Source organism: Vipera berus, assembly GCF_964194415.1.
Source record: "Vipera berus genome assembly, chromosome: 2".
NCBI lineage: Eukaryota > Metazoa > Chordata > Lepidosauria > Squamata > Viperidae > Vipera > Vipera berus.
In genome coordinates, this window is record NC_138203.1 from 51,716,843 (window position 1) to 51,734,238 (window position 17,396).

Consider the following 17,396-nt stretch of genomic DNA (forward strand, 5'->3'; position numbering starts at 1 on the left):
AGATAATCAGAATGGAGGAGAAAAGAAAAAAATAAAGCTTTAGGCATAGCTTCTTAAAATTACAGTGACTCACTGAGATGGAAGCTTTTGAGAGGAAGCAAAGTCCAATATTTTCAGTTCTTAAAAGCTTTTGAAATCTGAGTTTAATATATATTTTCTCTTTTTCTGTCCTCCCTCCGTTCTCCATTTTCTGTGGGTTTTTTTGGTGTCTTTGAATCCCTGTTGACTCCTGGTGACTGCCTGGACAAGTCCCTGCAACTTTCTTGGCAAGGTTTATAGAAATGTTTTGCTACTGACTTCTTCCCTTGGCTGACAGAGAGTAACTGGCCCAAAATCATTAGCTGGATTTATACCCAAAGCAGGATTAGAACTCACAGTCTGGTGCCTTGCCCACTGTACCAAACTGGGTCTCTTTCTGCTTTTGCTACAAATACTTAATTGGAATGTTGCTTATGAAAAGGAAGGTTGGTTTTAAGTGGTTCTTATGAGTCTATAAATATAATATAATAAATATAATAAGCATAGTGCAGAGTTGCAGCACAACATAAAATGTTATTCTGAAACGTGTGAATGGGAAAACCAAAGATTTCTAACTGATCTTGGTTAACTTGAAAAAGATTACAAGGTCAGACCTCATTAGTACCCATTTGGTAGACAACCAAGAACTTCCAAAGCTGTAGGGAAGTTTAAAAAATCATCTTGGAAGAAGATGCAAACCAGTTCTAGATTCCCACCCCCACCCCCCAAAAAAAACACAAAACAAAAAACCCCACACCCTACTGGGACATGTCCATACAGAAACTAAGAACCATTCTTTAATTGAATAATTTTTTTTAAAAAATGTTCATCTGGACATTTGATCCCAATACAGTTCCCAGTGCTAAAGCTTCTCATGAATACTGCAAAACAAACTAAAGTTACATCATTGCACTTTATTTTTAAAGATAAATGATTAAATATGAAGCTAGTTATTCTAAATGGTTCTTCTCCTTGCTTTTACTGTTTAAAATATATATTACCCTTTTTTTAAATTGTTCCCAAAGATCTGTGAACTGAGATTCATGAATTGACGCTTCTTTGCCTCCTTTTCGCAGCAGCAGCAGTCTCATGAAAATAGAACAGGGGATTGTGGAAGATGATGTAAGTGGACAGTCTGAAGGCCCAATCCATACACACAGCCTGGTGCAGCTCTCTAACCTCCTTGTTTATGGCTTCCAAAATCTTCTCTGTAGTTGTTAAAAATTAGCAGCAGAATTCATTCTCTCTCTCTCTCCCCCCGCCATGCTTCCTAATTTCTCACAATGTTGTTGTTGTTAGCTGTGAAGTCGTGTCCGACCTATCACGACCCTATGGACAATGTTCCTTCAGGCCTTCCTGTCCTCTACCATCTTCTGGAGTCCATTTAAGCTCACGCCTACTGCTTCAATGACTCCATCCTTGATTCATGGATCTTACATTCCAGGTTCCTATGGAGAAAAAATCTTTCCTTCTCTATCTTGAAGGCCATTTCTTTACAATAATAGAAGATTGGTATGGTGCTTCCCCTGGAAAAGGACAGTACGAGATTGGGGTTATGCTATTGTTTTCCAACAGCAGCTTGTTCATATGTAAGCCTGCTCCTTATTTTTTTTTATATAATTCCATTTATATCCCGCCCTTCTCCGAAGACTCAGGGCGGCTTACAAGCTTAGCAGTAGCCTTCATTCTATGTATATGCCTGCTTGCCCCCCCCCCCAAGCGGCATTATTACAAAGTCAGCTTATTGCCCCCAACAATCTGACTCAGCTTTTTTGTCTTCTGCTAGTCTAGTGGAGTCAGATGATGTTCCTCAAAAAGCCATATTTGGCTTAGGCATTACCAGCTTCTGATCTCTAAGTCATTGACTACTCTGCCTGGCAAAACTGCCTCCGTTTGTTGAAAAAAAAAATCAACAGTGTAGTGTGCATCTATGTAATTTTGTACATGCATTTACAAACATGGATCTTAACATAATATATAAGAAGAAATAGTTGAGTTTGATCACAGGCTTTTATAGGAAAAGTTAGCACAATTTGTTTTGAAATTGCTATTCCAAGTTATTAATTCCAGTTCTTACATTTTATAAACCTACCAGCAGAAACCTCGATATCAGAGCAGTAGGTAATTATTGTTTGGCTGATTTGAAATCTATTCAAGAGTTCATGCAGCTTTAAACTGTGGTCATATATTCATAATGATGGAGTCATGTGTGGAAAATAAGAGAATTAACTGTAAGAGTCCTTCCTAAGACATATTAGTGAATGCAAGCCCTTGCTGTGAGAATGAATTTCTAGATAAGTTCCTTTGTGCCATTAACTTATGTATCCAAACTAAATAATTAGTTCATCTTTTCTACTTTTATCTTTTTTATTCCAAGCCATGAATTATAATGATTTAAAAGAATTATTAAAACTTTTTAAACATTCTTTCCACCTGTTCAGCTGGGAATTTTTTAAAAAGAAAAGCATTCAATATGCTATAAAGAGTACAACAAAGGAAGACTTAAATTATTAGAAGATTTTTAACTGTACTGTTCTGCATATTGTTAATCTCAGCTGATGTGATGTGTTAGAATATAGTGTGCATTTGTCCAGTTCTCTGCATGGGGTCATGAAGATGTGACACAGGTAACCTACTTAAAAGCACTATCGCTTATGTTATAGCACTTTTTCTTCTCAGTCCACAGTAGGCTATTACCAAATGGGTTTTAACTCTGTGAGGTTCCCTCTAGAAATCTAAGTTAAAGTATGGGTGTAATTTTAATGGTATAAAGTAGTTTTAGCAACTGGAAAGTCTAAAAGATGCTGAAAGGATCTTTATATGAAATACTTTGCAGGGAGGGATGGCTATTATGCTGGAACTGATAGAAGAATAATATAACACAGGTAGATAATACACTATTTAGCAACACAGGTAGATGACACACTGTTTAGCCAAGGTCAGGTTTTGTATTGTTCCTTTTTGGTCATGCTTAATGCTAAATTTAAATCAAAGCCATTTCCAAAGACAAAATCAATACAGACAGTCCTTGACTTACATCAGCTCATTTAGTGTCCGTTACAACAGCATTGAAAAGAGTGACTTACGACCATTTTTCACACTTACAACCACTGCAGCATCCCCTTGGTCACATGAACAAAATTCAGATGCTTGGCAATTGATCCATATTTATGACAGTTCCAGGCTCCCAGGGTTATGCAATCATCTTTTGCGACCTTCTGACAAGCAAATTCAATGGGGAAACCATATTCACTTAATAACCGTTACTAACTTAACAACTGTAGTGATTCACTTAACAACTATGGCAACAAAGGTCATAAAATGGGGCAAAACTCACTTGACAAATGTCTCCTTTAGCAACATATATTTTGGGCTCAATTGGGGTGATAAGTTGAGGACTATCTGTACATACACTTTTTCTTCTTTTTCTTACCTGGTTTGTCACTCAAGGATCAGCTATACAAACACTTTAATGAGTTGATATGAATCTTAAGATGAAATATTTGGTCACAGTGGGTAGCATTGTTTAGTTTTCTCCAACCTGGCACCATCTAGTTGGGTAGGATTACTGTGGGCGAAGCTATGGGAAATGATGGAAGTTGTTTTTCAGAACAACTAGACACTCAATAGTAGTAACTATGAGAGGGATCTCAGAATCCTAGTGGACAATCACTTAAATATGAGCCAGCAGTGTGTTGCAGCTGCCAAAAAAGCCAACACAGTGGTAGGCTACATTAACAGAGGGATAGAATCAAGATCACATAAAGTGTTAATACCAACTTACAATACCTTGGTAAGGCCACACTTGGAATACTACATCCAGTTTTGGTCACCACAATGTAAAAAAGATGTTGAGACTCTAGAAAGAGTACAAAAAAGAGCAACAAAGATGATTAAGGGACTGGAGGCTAAAACATATAAGGAAGAGTTGCTGGAATTGGGTATGTGTAGTTTAATGAAGAAAAGGACCAGGGGGGACATGATAGCAGTGTCCAATATCTCAGGGGCTGCCACAAAGAAAAGGGAGTCAAGATATTCTCCAAAGCACCTGAAAGCAGGACAAGAAGCAACGGGTGGAAACTAGTCAAGGAGAGAAGCAACCTAGAACTAAGGAGAAACTTCCTGACAGTTAAACAATTAACCAGTGGAACAACCTGCCTCCAGCAGCTGAGAATGCTCCAACACTGCAAGTCTTTAAGAAGAGACTGGACAGCTATTTGTCTGAAACGGTATATGGTTTCCTGCCTGAGCAGGGAGTTGGACTAGATGACCTCCAAGGTCCCTTCCAACTACTACTACTACTACTACTACTACTACTACTACTACTTCATTTTTAAATGGTTCTAATCCTAAAACAAACGGGGGGAAACATGCTTCCTGTGTGTTTGGCGATGTGAATATACACACAAATGATGCATACTTGCTGGCTATGAGAGCTGATAATTTGTTAGAAAAATAGTTACGAGTATGCAACCCAGAGTATGGATGGATCTTAAAAATTAATATCTCTAGGATCAAGATAGTCATGTTTGCAGCAAATTGGAGGAAACAATTGGAAGCAAAACAACAACAGTGAAAATAGGTAAAATTTGTATATTCTTGTAGAATGTTAACTAAAGATTGGAAAATGGGTGGAGAAATTTGCTTGGAGAAGGAATTTAGTTGTGGTTTGTTGATGAACGACCATCATTTTTTTCTTTGTAATACAGGTAATCTTTGATTGGCAGTCTCCCCATGGTCACGTAACCAAAATTCAGATGCTTGACAACTGGTTCATATTTATGACGGTTGCAGTGTCCTTTTCATGACTTCTGGCAATCAAAGTCAATGGGGAAGCCTGATGCAATTAACAACCATGAAACTAACTTAACAACTGCAGTGATTCACTTAACAACTGTGGCAAGAATGGTTGCACAATGGGACAAAATTCACTTAACCTTAGCAACATAAACTTTGAGTTCAGTTGTGGTTGTAAGTTAAGGATTACCTGTAATGAAATAACAAAGCTAGATGCAAAATTGGAAATAAAAATTTGAGTGGTCAATATTAGTATAATAACTTTATAATTAGCTCCCTAATGTGGTATCTGTATTTGCCAGGTCCTCTGCAGCACATATTAATTTTATTTAGTTTATTTTAATTTTAAATGCAGAGCTTGCATATTGAAAACAAAATCCCAGCTGCTGGCATTATTATTTGCAGGAATGGCCCCATGAAACCCCTTCAGAAATCTTAGAAAATAAAAGTAGAAAGTCTAGGCTTGGGCGTGAGTATTGTCGTTGTCTTGAAAGTTTATCCACCTGCCAGAAAAGAGGCAAAGATAGGCTGGCAGTGAGAAGAAGCATCCTGCAGACTGGAAGAGGTGGGTGAAAACATTCCTCAGCAGTTCACTTTCTGGTAAATGGAGGTTTGAGGACTGGCTTTATAGCAACCATGTTGTGAGAGTATCTGTGATATGAGTCCACATATGCCCAGTGACTCTAAAACATACAGACTACAGTTATAGTATGTCATTTAAAGAAAGCTGTCCTTTCCTCTTTTGATGATGTACAGTTAATTTTTCCCCAGTATTAATAATAATAATAATAATAATAATAATAATAATAATAATAATAATAATAAACCTTTATTGTCAAAGTACAACATGTGTACATTGAGATTAGCTGAGCCTCCCCCTGTGCTCTCTCCCCCCAACACACAGTGATAACAAACCCTCCATCCCACCACACTATGTGAACCAACTACACCACACACCGGCTGTTGTGATTCAGGGTCAGCCTGTGGGTTCGGCAGTTGGGTCGGATGACTCAGATGAGGGGGAGGAGGGGGGTGTTGAAGAACTTGCTGATGATGGCTTTGAGGCTCCGCAGAGCCCCCAGCCAGGCCCCTCCTACCTGGTGGAGACCCAGCTGTGTGAGCCTGACAGTGTGGATGAAGATGACCCACAGCTGGCCCTGTTCAAGGACGCCCGACGCAGGAGGCAGTCAAGTAGGAGCAAGCAGAGGAAGGCTGTGGGACTTCTCGGAAGGAGGCAAAGAGAGGCCACGCCCTGAACTCTTTATAAAGGGAATGTTTGGGGGAGGGCTGGTTTGCTGAAAGCAACCGCTCCAATAGTATTTAAAAGCTCCGGTATCTTGTTTCATGTTTTGTTTGTGTAATAAATTTGGCAGACGTATTCCAGCCTTTTGCCGTCTGTAAAGGGGTTGCCTTTTCTGCAAGGCCGGTAGCAGGCTGGTACAGAACAGTTTGCTTTCAGCCTCCCACCCCTTACTGATATTATGGAGCAGCTACGTGCTGAGAATGCCCAGCTCACCCAGCAACTCACTTTGCTGGCAGCTCAGGTGGCTCAACTGCAAGCTCAGGTTCATGCTGCACCCCCACCATCACCCCCACCCAGGAGAAAATGCCAAGTTGCAATGCCGGATAAATTTACAGGCACTCCAGAACTGTTTCCTGCTTTCCTGGGACAATGCCAGCTCTTTATCAGCGTGAGAGCAGCTGATTTCCCCACTGACCGGGATAAGGTGGGGTTTGTGTTAAGCCTTCTTTCGGGTGATGCAGCTCGTTGGGGCACGCCTCTGCTGGCTCAACCTAGCCCATTGTTGGACAACTTTGTGGGGTTTTGTGATCATATGCGTCTGATGTATGAGGACCCTATTAAGACGCAGACTGCTACTCGACGTCTGAAAGCTCTGAGGCAGGGTCAATGCCCCCTACAGGGCTATATCAGCGATTTCCGGCTGCTTAGCCAGGATTCCGCCTGGAATGAGGCTGCGCTCGTGGATGCCTTCCAGGATTGTCGGAAGAGATGTTGGATGAGCTGGCCCGTGTGGATATTCCCTCAGACCTGAATGGGCTGATCCATCTCTGCCTGCGGATCGATGCTCGGTTGCAGCAGCGAAGGAGTCGCCGTGCCACCCCACAGACCCCTGCCGCCCCTGTTGTGCGTGAGCCCCCAGTTCAAAGGGAGGAGCCAATGGAGCTGGGTGCTGCCAGGTCTCGTCTATCGGTGACTGAAATGAACAGACGACGATCGGGGGGGGTTGTGTTTTTACTGTGGGGACCCTGGACATTTGGCTGCTTTTTGCCCAAAGAAGCGACAGCGGGCATCAGTGATCGAGTCTGCCCTGAGAAAGTCCCCTACTTTTCTGTCGGGAAACGCCCCGAGCCCGATCTAGATGGTGTGATAGATCGGGCGTCCCACAACACTGAGCGACGTCTTTCCGATGCTGCCTGTGGACCTCCACGGCATCTGATATTGGAGGCACGTCTGATCCTTCCTGGCAAGCCAGAGGGGATTCCAGTCCATGCCTTAATTGACTCTGGGGCCACCACAAATTTTATGGACTCAGCATTTTTGAAGTGGTGAATGCTCCAACACTGGAAGTTTTTAAGAAGAGACTGGACAGCCATTTGTCTGAAATGGTATAGGGTTTCCTGCCTGAGCAGGGGGTTGGACTAGATGACCTCCAAGGTCCCCTCCAACTACTTCTTCTTCTTCTTCTTCTTCTTCTTCTTCTTCTTCTTCTTCTTCTTCTTCTTCTTCTTCTTCTTCTTCTTCTTCTTCTTATTATTATTATTATTATTATTATTATTATTATTATAGTTTAATCCACTTACACTGTTTTATGTTTACATGTTTGATGACAAACAGCCTTATGTTTATAAGTGACAGTTTTCCTACTAAGCACCTGCATGTCATAAGCATTTGAATTAAAATTACCATATTAAAATCAAATCTGATGTTTTTAAATTTTTATTTGGTGTGCGTTGGAAGAGGGGTAGTCTTATACGGCGAGTATAGCCCAAACCCTATAATTTAACAGGAAATGTAGGGGGTCGTCTTATACGCCCAGTCGTCTTATACGCCGGAAAATACGGTAATACAGCAACAAACTCTCAGGCTTTTATTTATGAAAAGTAAAAATAATTTATCTGTGGATAAAGGTTGGTCTTTAATCTAATCAGTATGTATTATACTAGAGGGGGTGTTTTGTTGAGTGGCATTCCTCCAAAGTTTTATTTAAAACTTTTGTCTGTTATCTCTGGGAGAGGTTCTTGTTATAAAACCTAATGCTGTAGACCTGTGATAGACTTTAAAGGATATTTAAAAGGGAAAAAAATGGCCTGGGCAATTGCTCATGTTTTACCTGACCTTTTTAAAATGCTTGTGCATTTCTGTTGGTACAGGATTTTGGTATCACTATTCTTATCACAAATCCTAATGAATGAAATAGTGGCAAGTAAAGAATAAATGCCATTCTCATCAACAAATAGTGTGTATTATTTTTATAGTTATATGTGTGGCAATATTTTGATTACAGTACTAAAATGCTGTTGTTTTCACAGTCCAGTACAATACAGTGGGGAGAAGGAGACATGTAAGAATAAACTCTGCCGTAAAGCCAGATGCATTTCATTAAATGCATGTTAGACATCAGAGAAATCAACCCAGCAAACATTACGTAGAATTTTTGGTCATCAAAAAACAGTACTTAGTTGGAAGAACTAATGCATTGAACTATTATACTGGATACATTTTTACTGTATCAGTTTAGACTTATAGTCTGAAATTGCCTTATTAGAGATAAATCTTAGTTAAGATTAAGCATATTGTAAAGTTCAATCAAATAACAATCAAAACCAGAAGCAATCTCAGGACTGCATTTGAAAACGAGAATATGCAGGGAAGCCTGTGAAATACTCTGGTTCATTTCTTGTCATGATATATTATGATTTATTGGACTTTCTAAAGCACTTGTATGTCTCCTCAGATGTAGAAGCCAATTATGTATTTTGAACAGCCAGTGATTTATCACATATGCAAAGGGAAGTTTATTTTATCCTGATTTTCTGTTTTGTATGTGTTAAAGGAGCAAGGGCTGAATAATAAATGCATACACTTTGTATAGTTGACTGATGGCATAGATTTAATGCTTGGATGTCTATATAAATATTTGTATAAGAGATTGCCCTTTAAAGAGGAGCATGAAGCCAAATTCCTTCACTAAATCAACCTCAAAGGAAAGTTTTTTTTAACCTCTTGGGTTCAGTCATGGAAGGGGAGGGCTCAGAATGTCTTCCCTGACTTCAGAAATCTTATTAAACATTATATAATCTTTTCTGGAATCTTCCACTATTCCTCATTTCTTTAATTTATTTTAATGTATTTAATATTTATTTTTTTAGAGATTTCCATTTCACCCTTTGGCTGTGAATGCCCTTTAGCAAGTTTGTAATGTTAAAAACAATGTAAAAAGGGAGAATTAAAATTGTCTCCATATTAAAACCATCGGGGCAGCAGAGAAAAGAAATATTGTTATAACAATCTGAATTCCTGGAAAAAGAACATCTTTGCTATCCTTCTAAAGGCAAAAAAGGCCCAAAGGAGGAACTTTTGCAATTCTGGCACAACTGATCGGTTTATGTTTTTCATTACTACTAGCTATGCACGTGAAGGGCAGTAGAATACAGAACATGGTCTCTGAAGGACAAAATAAACTGTATGGTAACCTCTTTTGTAGGAAAAGAGTGTCTTGTTGGCTGAGGAATTCTGGAAGTTGAAGTACATGCATTTTAAAATGGTGTAGGTTGAAAAACACTGGTCTAGGATTGTATTGGTAGCACAACTAATACTTGAAATAAAGTAGAAATGCATCTAGACAGCCTTTATTATGTACAGGGCTGTACATGCAGGTAATTATTGCTTAACAACGGTAACAACAATTTCGGACACTAAATAATGTGATTGTAAAATGTCACACACATGACCATACTGCTTAGTGACACCAGTTTCAGTTCTTCTTGTTGTTGTCGTTAAGTTAATCATGCATATTAAGCATGATGTCATGTGGTTACCACTTGTGACCCCTTCCAGCTTTCCCATTGATTTTGCCAGCAAGGAGGGTGGCATATGGGGATCAACATCTGTAATTGCAAGCTGGTTACCAAGCACCCAAATTGCAGTCACATGGCTGAGACCCTGCAACAGCTACAACTACTTGTTCAGTACTGTTGTACGTTTGAGGGCTCACTAAACATATGGTCATTAAGCAAGCACAACCTGTAATCAGCATTAGGATAGGAACTGCACTTGTCAGATTAGAAATTAGATTAGAAAAAATGTCAAGAGAAGACATAAGCAAACCACTTTTGTATGTTTACTAAGAAAGCTACATGGATATATGTTCATGAAATCACTGAAAAATAAATTTGATTTAAAAGGCATGTTACTTTTACTTTAGGACTACAGACTCAAAAATGGTTTAGAACACTGGTGTCAAACTCGTCACGTGACGTGTTGCAACGTATCACGACTCTTTTTCCATTGCCGGCAATGGGGTGGGCGTGGCTTCGGCATGATGAAACCAGCCCGCGGGGCCGGCATTTTGACACCCCTGGTTTAGAATCTTTCTTGTATTTTTTTGCAGAATATGTCATTACTACTTGTTGAAATCTAAGGTGCTAGTGAAGAAAGAAAAATGTTGCTAATGAGGTCCAACCCATTTGAGATGGGCACCTTTTTCAAGAACACTTTGCTTAATACAGATTTTCCTCCCTGGCTTTCCTTTCTCCTTTTGTTCTTTGATCATTAGTGCTTGCCTTCCTTTTCTTTGAAGACTAGAATACTCGTCTGATGTTTGTGATGTTGCATACTACATAGCAATTGCTTCATACGATTTAAATGCCCAAGAAAATAAAACAGTATCTTCAGTATCTTTTTCTTTTCCCATATTGCTAGGAAGATCTCTGATGTATTATAGGCATATATGTATAGAATAATAATAGTATAATCACAATTGATTTAAAATAATCATTTCAGCTGAATTCATCTGAGGAAGATTCAGACTGACATTTTGAAGAAAACGATTAGCAGCCTTTTTGCTTTATGAATGTGCAATCTCTTCCACAGACAGTCCATACTAATAACATTATTTTTAAATATATCTTGTCTGCTACTGGCCCACTTTGTATTGACTACAAAGTACTATAAGCGTTTTGATTAAAAAATTAATTCAAATATATGTGTGTCTAACATATATGTGTGTCTAACATATGAAGGGACGCAGTGGCTCAGTGGGTTAGGACGCTGAGCTTGTCGATCAGAAGGTCGGCAGTTTGGCGGGTCGAATCCCGAGTGCCGCGTAACAGAGTGAGCGCCTGTTACTCGTCCCAGCTTCTGCCAACCTAGCAGTTTGAAAGCACGTAAAAATGCAAGTAGAAAAATAGGGATCACTATGGTGGGAAGGTAACAGCGTTCCGTGCGCCTTTGGCGTCTAGTCATGCTGGCCACATGACCACGGAGACGTCCTCAGACAAGCGCTGGCTCTTCGGCTTTGAAACGGAGATGAGCACCGGCCCCTAGAGTTGGAAACGACTATCACGCATGTGCGGGGAAAACTTTACCTTTAACATATATTTTAATAAAACTTATAGAATAAAGGTATCATCTTGTTTCCCAGATCTAGTTAAATGTATTTAATGAAATGCCAGTTTTCTTATTTTCATGTAGAGGAATTGATATCTGGTCACTGAAATTAACTTTCTTAGAATGGACAGACGGGCTTGCTGATTGACTGCATTTCTGAAAAGGAAAGAAAAGGGTGTCTATGGAGATTCTCAGTCATCCAGGTCATAGTTTCCGCAAAGATGCTTTTTCATGAGGCAACTGGACTTTCTTGTTTTTCTTTGAAGATGTTTTGCTTCTCATCCAAGAAGCTTCTTCAGCTCTGACTGGGAAAGAGAAGGAATTCAAATAAGACTGTAGACTCTGCTTTAAAAATAGTTTGAAATTTGAATTTACTATATGAAATATTCTGTGAACGTTCATCTGCATTAAATTATGTGTCACATGTACTTTTTAAAATGTGATTTGTGTCTCGTGTTCCATACAGATTTAATATTTTTCCCCCTGAAATGTAATTATTACTTGAACTGTAAAAAACATAAGCCATTTGATGATTAGGGATAACACTTATTTTCTGTTTGGTTTTTTAACACCATTTTGTTTTTTATTTATTTTAGGAGACAACAAAATAACACATGCACACCAAACTGTCATAGCATTTGTTCCAGTATCAGGTGTTATTAACACTTGTAGCAGCTGTATAACATTAGCTTGATGTCAAAATAATGACCAATATAATTAAGAAAACTTCTTTGCTCACCTTTTATTTATAATAAAGTTACAGTACTTTTGTTTCCTTTCTAGAAACCTTATTGTGATTGTTTCAGCAAAAATAAAAATCTGTTTTGGGTTCAATATTGGCTTAGACCAGGGGTGTCAAACTGCCGGCCCGTGGGCTGAATGCATCATGCTGAAACCGCACCCACCCCATTGTTGGCAAAAGTCGTGATATGTCACAACACGTCACGTGATATGTCACAACACGTCACCCCTGGCTTAGACTAAATATTTTTAATGTGTAAAAAAAACCCATGTACCATATTTACCATAAATTCTACCCACTCTACTGTGTCCAAATACTAGCCAGAGCTATTTAGTCTCTGAGATCAGCCAAGATATTAGAAAAGATATTAATTACAATACTGTTTTTCTTCTTTGATGAATATAAATATAATCCTGGCTTGTTTTTAAAAAAATGTTTTACTTTGGCTTTTAATGAGTAATTGCTTGATTGTACTATTGTTTTAATTTTAGATCTATACTTGGTAGACAGTGATGTATTTTATGAACGCTTAAAATAAATAATATTTAATAGATGGGTTTTCTAAAAATTTTTTTAGATATAAACAGATTTTGCAGCTGTTTCCATTTTTTCGTTGTGAACATTACAACTAAGTATCATTCCACTGATAGCCTTTCTGATTCCATTTGCAGACTTCATGGCACACCTGCTTATTAGCCTTGCACTTAAGACTTTCAAGGATTCCATTAGTTCCCTAACCTAAGATGTATGTCATCTTTCATGATTTACTAGAAATGACTCAGAAGACACAGTTGCTGATGCCAGAGTTCAGTTTGTCATCTTCGTTTTCTTCTCTGGACTTTTTCATTTCTGTTTTTTCATGTCAACTCCCACTTAACTTCATAGATCTTGCTGCAACCAGTGCTTAAGACTTCATCAATTCACATTTATTACTCTTTCAATAGAGAAGTTACATCCTTTAAAAGTTGATGCAGTCATTCTGAACCTGTAAATGAAGTTCTGTTTCTTTGAATAAATGCAGTATTATTTGAGTATATAACTCTCTAACACTGAGTAGATGAAAACATTAGCTTATGTAAATTTGATAACAGCCACTGCCCAAAGATGGTATTAATGCAGTAACATGTGTATCGCATCCCTATTTCCACATTTGATCTATTTTTAACAAAGCTGTTGTAGAACAATGGAGCAGATGCGAGAGACTGTGGGAATTGCTTCCTCTTCTTCCTTCAAAGAAGGAAACTTAGATTGCTCAGAGGCTCTGCCCTGCCAGAGCTGACAATTAGCATGGGCCACTGTTTGAGTCTGTTCCTACAGTATGGGAAGGTGAGGAAGAATCTGGAAACACAATTGAGCACTGTGAGAAATGGGTTGGCAAGGACTTCTTTCAACCATGCCCTTTAGCTCCTGCTTGACTTGTCCAAACTTCTAGTTAGGAGTTATGCGGGACTTCTCATTGGCACTAGCCCACTACCTGAAAAAAAAAAAAAGAAATGCCCATGGTTGGAATCCTACCACTTGGGGCATTTACAGCCTGACCAGATTTTTCACCAGTAAATTGAGAATCAATTTGGGAATCTTTATGATGATAACAATAACAATAATAATGCATTCTATTACTTCCTGAGCCTGGTAAGCTTGTGGCATTTGGCCAGTGAACAAAAGGCCGGGCGTTGTCCTTTTGAAAAATTATAAGATTGTATAAAAATTGTACAATTGAATGAAATACTTTATTTAGCATTGATGAGATCATAACGTATCTCTTCAAAGATCAGTCTTCACAGACGGTTATGGAGAAATTACGCCTGGAACCAGATGCAATTAGTGCAGGTTCGCATCTCACTAGGCTCAAGGTTGACTCAGCCTTCCATCCTTCTGAGGTAGGTAAAATGAGGACCCAGATTGTTGGGGGCAATAAGCTGACTTTGTAATAATGCCGCTTGGGGTGTGTGTGAAAGCCCTAATAAGCAGGCATATACATAGAATGAAGGCTACTGCTAAGCTTGTAAGCCGCCCTGAGTCTTTGGAGAAGGGCAGGATATAAATGGAATTAAAATAAAAAAAATAAAAAAAATAAATAGCTTTGGTGCAAGAAAGCATATAAGAATGAAGTTAGCACAAAGACAGTAAACTTACGGTACAGAGATCAGAGACATTAAAAATAACAGAATCTAGGAGTTGCACTAGCATGTACCTTAAAACAGACATCCATGATAACAAATAACTTGCCTACCACTTTTTTTTTTAACTTCAGAAGGGGAGAGATTTCTCCAGTTCACTTCTCCAATGATGCTTGACTTGATATACCTGATGGTCATATAGCCCCACCTTCAGTCAAAGTTTTGGGGTCATTTCCTCTTAGTTTTTGGCTCTCTAGGTATTCCTCAATCACAAATTGACATTTATTGGTCCCAAAGGTTAGCTTTGCTTTTTTCATAGTACCCAAGGGTGTCTCCTCTGTTTAGCTAGAGTTTTTGCTGTCCTGTTCGAGCACTGCTTGGCCCTGTGCTTTTCCTGGAAATTAAAGTTTGTAGCTTCTTTATTATTGCAGTCTTTTTGAGTGAGATATCATTATCAGTGGCTACCTCCCTAAAATTCCTGTTTGCGGAGTGCCTCTAGCAGTCTTGGCTGCTGCTCTTTAAAAGAGTTTTGAGCACTGAAAACTGCTCTAGCCTTCTGGAGCTAAAATAATATAAACTGAGTAAACAAATAGAACTGCATATATTTTGTCTGAGTGAATGCTTCTTTCACCGGTTTTTACGATGTTGTCATAACATTTTGAATTTTAATTCATGGGAGGCTTGTTGCCATATGATACATTTACAGTATTATATGGCTTCATTTGTTAGACTGGTACCTTTCATCAAGGAATCTGCTCCCACAGCAGTTTTGATTTTTCCCCCCCAAATAATTTTATAAACAGTCACAAATAGAAGGAAAACTAATTCGAACTACCAAAACACAAAAATAAAAATACAAAAGAAAAGTGAACAGAAAGAAAAGAACCTTCCCCCTTCGTTCCAGCTAGTAGAAGCAATTCAAACAGCTTATTGCTATCTCTAACTACGAGGTAAAGTCTCCTCTCCCCATAAAAAACAGAGTCCTCATCAATCATTCTTTAACAAGCAGGGCCCGATAAGGGAAAACAGATGTATCTAATTTTCTATTTTAGCCTTGATTGAACAAGCCAACTTTGTATATTCCTTTACTAAATTTTTAAGAATATTATTTTTTAACCCCTTCAAAGATAACAATAGTTTTGTGAGGTCGCTTGACCTAAGACAGGGGTAGGCAACCTCGGCTCTTTTATGACTCCTGGACTTCAACTCCCAGAATTCCTGAGCCAGCTCGGCTGGCTCAGGAATTCTGGGAGTTGAAGTCCAGGAGTCATAAAAGAGCCGAGGTTGCCTACCCCTGACCTAAGAGAACATGGCTGCCCCAAAAGCACCAGTGTGCTTCTATGGTTGAGGGTAGAGTCCCAGTCCAGCATCTTAATCAGTACAGCACACTGAAAAGACACATAGTGAAGAACCTACTAGGTATGTCTCTTAAATATGAGGAAATAACACGGGAAGCTTCCGATTCCACTTGGGTACAGGTCAATCCAGTATCATCTAGTAATTATGCAATACCTTTCCCGGCAGTTCCAAAAAAAAAAAAAGGCAAGCTGTTGAATCTATTTTAGTCCAAATTTTACATCAATTTCTGTCAGTATGTTGGCAAATACTGCATTTTAAAGCTGAGTCACATACTTTCAATTGATTTTGATCTACACTTATTTTATGCCCTGCTTTAGAAATAGAATATGCATTGATTTGTTTGCCTAATTTACATCATCTTAGAATGTCAAGCTTTGGCTACTCCAAAGCAAGCTAACCTTGGACCCCTAGTTGTACTTTAGGGAGGCACTATATTTATAGACAGTTTTCAGATTTCCACTTGATGATTGAATAGCTTAGCAAGCATTTACAACAGACATGTCAAACACAAGGCCCGGGGGCCGGATCCGGCCCACGAAGTGGTTTCATGTGGCCCACGAAGCCATCCTGGAAACAGTGAGGGAACAGCCCCCACTGCCTTGGCCCTGGCCCAGAGACCCTCCTTCTGCCAGAGTCCCTCAGATCTGTCCCACTCCTGCCCAGGCCTCCATAGGCACCCTTGATGCGAACGATGTAGAGCTGGCCACGCCCACCCAGTAGGCCATATGCACTCTAGCCACGCCCACCCAGGAGGCCACACCCACCCTGGCCAGCCCCCTGAGGGCAACCGCAATGCTGATGCGACCCTCAATGAAATTGAGTTTGACACCCCTGATTTACAACATGATGGACAGATATATTAGAACTGATAAATATTATTGAACTAAACTAAACTAAACATAATATGTGTGTGTGATGACAACATTGTTGAAAAGCATTAGCTTGCCTTTTTACTATAAATTCCTTCATTACTCTCGAGTTTAAGCAGTAATGTCCTTTAAAAGATGAAGTGGTACCTTGATTCATTCCTCTAATTAAAATATTACTGTTCCAGACAAATAGAACATTGCTGAAGTAGGCAGTTTGTTGTTTTGACTCCTTTCTCTCTCTCAGATTTCTAGGTAATGTAATTAAGTTTCCATGCTTTTATAGTTGACACAAGATGCTTGGAGAGAGAGAGAAAAAGTCCATTAAAAAGTTCAGTTTTTAATCTGTAACATATCATTGGAGAAGATGAATGTTGATACAAGTATACTTGAATCACTGTTTTTTTTACTTAGTTGAAAGAACCAGTATTACAGAACAATGACAAGCCTTAATGATTTTCAGAAGCAGTTCTAATCAATATATTTCACAGGATACCCACAGCTAAGCTTTTTCCTAGTGATTTTAAAAATGGTATTGTTATATTTTGCCACTAATTTGAATTTATTCAAATTCAAATAAAGTAAATAGTAACCTGATTTGTTCTTTGTGTTCTAAGAATATGAAAAAAGAGAAAAATGATGCCATTTGAAAGGCCTGGTAAAAAAAAAAGTAAATTGGCTCTTTGTTTTGCTTTGATAATATCTGTAAAATGTTCATGTATTCTATTCACAGTGTAAGATCCCATCTAGTAGAAGTATTATAAGCTTATAAACTCAATAATATTTATTTACTTGAACCTTAAGCATTTATTTACTTAAACCTTTGCACAGTTTCCCATAAAGCCTCTTGTAGCAATTTACAA

The 17,396-nt window shown here is 38.7% G+C and overlaps 1 protein-coding gene across 2 annotated transcripts in view; it reads left to right on the forward strand.

Moving 5' to 3' along the window:
- COMMD10 (COMM domain containing 10) overlaps nucleotides 1–17,396 on the forward strand; it is a 69,252-nt gene that overhangs the window by 42,025 nt on the left and 9,831 nt on the right. The window contains exon 6 of one of the 2 annotated variants that reach the window (XM_081319819.1): nucleotides 5,221–5,380. The exons of the other annotated variant lie outside the window; for it this stretch is intronic. Coding sequence (XP_081175945.1) covers nucleotides 5,221–5,380 — 160 coding nt within the window. The remainder of the gene's footprint in view (nucleotides 1–5,220; nucleotides 5,381–17,396) is intronic. 2 annotated transcript variants of the gene reach the window in all.